Source organism: Quercus suber, unplaced genomic scaffold (genome assembly GCF_002906115.3).
Source record: "Quercus suber isolate HL8 unplaced genomic scaffold, Cork oak 2.0 scaffold_5, whole genome shotgun sequence".
NCBI classification, from domain to species: Eukaryota; Viridiplantae; Streptophyta; class Magnoliopsida; order Fagales; family Fagaceae; genus Quercus; species Quercus suber.
Genome location: NW_027069471.1, coordinates 2,224,937 through 2,228,874, shown reverse-complemented (window position 1 = coordinate 2,228,874; position 3,938 = coordinate 2,224,937). Strand labels below are relative to the sequence as shown.

The following is a 3,938-nucleotide window of genomic DNA, read 5'->3' as shown; positions in this document are numbered from 1 at the left end:
ACGTGGCAGGACGCGGCCCGACGCGGCACGGACTCGCGGTCAGCGGCGTCCCTGCCGCGTCCCCGCGTCCGGCCGAGTCCGACTCCGGTGCGGCTCCTCTGGAGCCGCGTCGGTGCTTCACAGGCGATGAAACCACTGAGCTTCGATGACTGGAAACCCTCGTCTGCGGCGGCTGCAGCCACCCCTCCCATTGGCAAGCGCATCATCATCAAGAGCGCCGACATGCTCCCCGAAATACAGAAGGGGGCCGTCGACACCGCCATCTCCATTAGCCTCTCTTTCTCTCTGTTAGTTGGGTTTGTGATTTTTACTTGGTTTTTATATCTGGGTTTGTGTTTTATTTTATTTTATTAGTAAATAAGCTGATACACTACCTCTGGAGAACTCCAATTCCATCCCCGTTCTCTCTCTGGAATTTCTTTTTGTTTGGTTACTGAGAAAATCTGAGAGAAAGTGTTTGGACCTAGAAATCTAGAGGTTAAAGTGTTTGGGAAAATGTTTGGTTGATAAGAAAATCTGAGGGAGAGTGAGACTGAGTTCATACTGTTTATTTAAGTTTTAGATTTTATTAGGTATTAGTAGGTTTATTTAATTTTAAATTTTAAATGGGTTTAGTGGTTATTAGTGGATTTATTCATTTAGACCTATTTAATTAAATAATAAATTGGGTATTTATCAATTTAACCCAAATACTCAAATGGGTTGGATTAAGATTTATCTAAATAAAATGGATAATAGACGGGTTCATAAATATGGGTAAAAATTGCCACCCCTATCCATATGTGAAAGTTTCTTCCATCATTTTTAGGACTTTCACAAATGGCAAGACAACCTTCCAACACCCCAAGACCGATCCCCAACTTTGTCCGCTCAGGTGACTCAATCTCAAGAGGTGGTGGAACCGATTGAAAACACTCATCCTCAACGTCAAATGAATATATATATTGCGGTACAAAATAGGATGTCACAACCCAATGAATAATCCCATTGAGAAAAACACTGCCTGTTGTCTCACCATACACATCATCTCCAACATTAACTCTCTTCCAAACATTATTGCCCTTCACCCCAAGTGTGTACACAAGAGTTGGCTCTCGATTACTTTCCTCAACTCCATAATGTTTGGACAAGAGAACCACCTTATACACTTGAGTCTTGGGACAAAATCTGAGTCGAGGACACCAAAGAGAGGGTGTAAGGTTGATATCAGGCCTAATCATGACAAACTCACCTGTTATTGGATTACAAACAAATAATTAATCCAATTTCACAGAGACATGATACTTATACTGATGCACCTCGCCTATTAAGATCAACCCATTGCATGAATCCACCAGATGATGTTTCACATAATACCCGAAACCTAAATGTGTTTTAGTGTCAAACTTCACTCTAGCACTGGAGTGAATAACGGAGCTGCTATTAAAAAGATGGACAGCGTAGAGGTGGTGGTCTTCGACTTTGGGTGAGGATGGTCCAGTTGGAGTTTACTCTTGTGTGGTACAATTGAGTGAAACCGGGGTCCTTGAGAAGATGAAGCCATGTCTTGCAAACAAACCTGCAGTTGAATAGGGTTTTGAAGGGTAGTCGTGTCAAAATGTCTGTCACAACAAAGTGGGGAAGATGTGAGATATAGTCTTCTTCATCTTCTTTCAGTGCTTTGGTCTTCTTTCTAGCCATGCTGATTGTGGGGTTGGAATGAGATTTGATTCTTCTTATTCCCTTGGAAAAAGTGAGGACTTGAGAGAGGTGAAAGCGGAAATGATGAGGATTGAGATAGGCCTTGGATGCATTTTAAAAACTCTGATAGCCTCTAACTAATTCTAATATAGGTTTTGACTGAGGCCACTGGATCCAAATATTCCTAGGTGATAATATAGTTGCTAACTGATCCAAATAACCCTAGTTGTGTAGGTGGTTTGTTATTTGTCAAGCTGATCTTGTCGTGTATAACAAGACTCGGCAAACTGGTTTGTTTTTGGTTTTATTGGTTTTGACTTTGTTATACTAAAATATTACAAAGCAATTAGTATTACCAATAATATTTTTTTATTAAACTGAAAAATCAAATAAAATTTTTAGTTCAACTGTAAAAAGAATGAGTTGTTTATGAATAGTATGAGTTTAATTAGCTTGGAAAAAAAATTATTTATAATTGTTTGTTTAGCAAACAAGGCAAATTCAAACTCAAGTTAATTAAGCTTGACTATTAAACAAGTCAAAGTTAAACATGGCAATGTGTTTGTGAATAACAGTTTATATAATATTATGTGTTTATATTTATACTTATCTTAAAATATGTGAGAGGGTTTCTTGTCTCGGCCCCCAATTAGCAGGTATTGTCCTCTTTGGCTCTTGCCCTCAAGGTTTTGCTCAATCTCATATCAAGAAGATACGCCTCCCACATGTGCCTTATAAGCTTAAGCCCAAGACACGTGTGTACCATTACTACACATGGCAGAGATGAGATTTTGAGAGAGTTTGGATCTGAGAGAGATTTCGTCGAGAGTGAAGAGAGAAAGAGAGAATTAGAGATAGAGAGAGTTTAGAGTTTGGGTCTAATTGCTAATGAGGTTAAAAGAAAAAGAAAAAGAATTAAGGTTAACAAAAAAGAAAAAGAATTCTTGTGATCAGTGTTCATGTTCATGTTTATTTTTATTCAAATCTGAATTGATGTATTTTTATGTTTTAAATTTTGTTTTTGTGTCTCATCAAAAAAAAAAAAAAAATTTTGTTTTTGTGTTTTTAAATTTTGTTAAAATTGATATATATATTTTTTAAATTAGATGCTGACATGGATGCTGATGTCGTATTTTTTATTATTATTTTTTGGCTGCGTCAGCATTTAATATGCCAGCTATACACTTCATTTGCTACCTCAGATTTTTCTGTTACTAGGTTGACAGTAAGGACCAAAATAAAAATAATTTTTCGAAATCAGGGACTGACCTAGGAGTGAAATCAATTTAAAGACCAAATCGAGAATCAACCCAAAATGTAGAGACCAAAAATGCATTTTTGCCCTTTTTTTTTTTTTTTTTTTTTTAACTTTCAAAATATTGCAAGTCAATTATGACTTTTTCTTATACACAAAAAGAAACAAAATGTTTCTTAAAATTTATAAATGGACAAATTATTTTATTCACTTGTGATTTGGCTGAAATTTAAGTTATCTACTTATAATTTAAAATTTAACATTTTACCTAATTGATGTTAAATCAAAATTTAATTTACCTACTTATAGTTTGAAATCTTATAATAAAAGTATTCTACTAGACCTTTTTGATCTTATTTAATATTATATTTTTATATTTTTGAAGAAAATATACATAAAAATAAAAAATCTTATAATAAAAGTATTCTACTAGACCTTTTTGATCTTATTTAATATTATATTTTTATATTTTTTTTATCTTTTTGAAGAAAATATACATAAAAATAAAATAAAATTACATATTTAGACCTTTTTGATCTTATTTAATATTATATTTTTATATTTTTTATATTTTTGAAGAAAATATACATAAAAATAAAATAAAATTACATATGTCTAGATTTGAAATTGGGGTTTCAAATATATGTCTAGGTTTGAATTCATTTGTTCTTAAGTTTTTGGGATTGTATATATGCCTGTTCTTCATGTTCTTAAGTTTCTGGGATTGTATATATGTCTGTTCTTCATGTTCTTAAGTTCCTAGGATTGTATATATCCTGTTCTTCATGTTCTTAAGTTCCTAGGATTGTATATATGCATGTTCTGACTTACTTACCCTTTTTTTTAACAGAGGTGGGTTACGGAGCATAAACGGCAGTAACCTCATGTAGGTAAAGTGTCAAAATTGAAATCACGGGTAGGCACATAATAGATGCAAACCACAAGTGGGTAAATTGTAATTATCCCAAAAATAAATAAGCCATTTAAATTTCAATCCAACAGT

General features: G+C 34.0%; 1 protein-coding gene across 1 annotated transcript; it reads right to left on the bottom strand.

The window, feature by feature from the left end:
* Positions 1–707: 707 nt before the first annotated feature.
* On the bottom strand, positions 708–1,680 carry LOC112029098 (uncharacterized). The gene is made up of 2 exons (XM_065771563.1): positions 1,437–1,680; positions 708–1,231 (listed from the first exon to the last, which is right to left on the bottom strand). Exons 1-2 carry the CDS (start codon positions 1,678–1,680, stop codon positions 708–710), a joined length of 768 nt encoding a protein of 255 aa, XP_065627635.1.
* Between the last annotated feature and the right edge of the window lie 2,258 nt (positions 1,681–3,938).

Bases quoted from the DNA above. Each gene is read 5' to 3' on its own strand.
- LOC112029098 (XM_065771563.1), bottom strand. From the start codon at position 1,680: ATGGCTAGAAAGAAGACCAAAGCACTGAAAGAAGATGAAGAAGACTAT. The intron at 1,232-1,436 runs GTCCATCTTTTT...ATCCAATAACAG, and splicing joins AAGACCACCACCTCTACGCT to GTGAGTTTGTCATGATTAGG.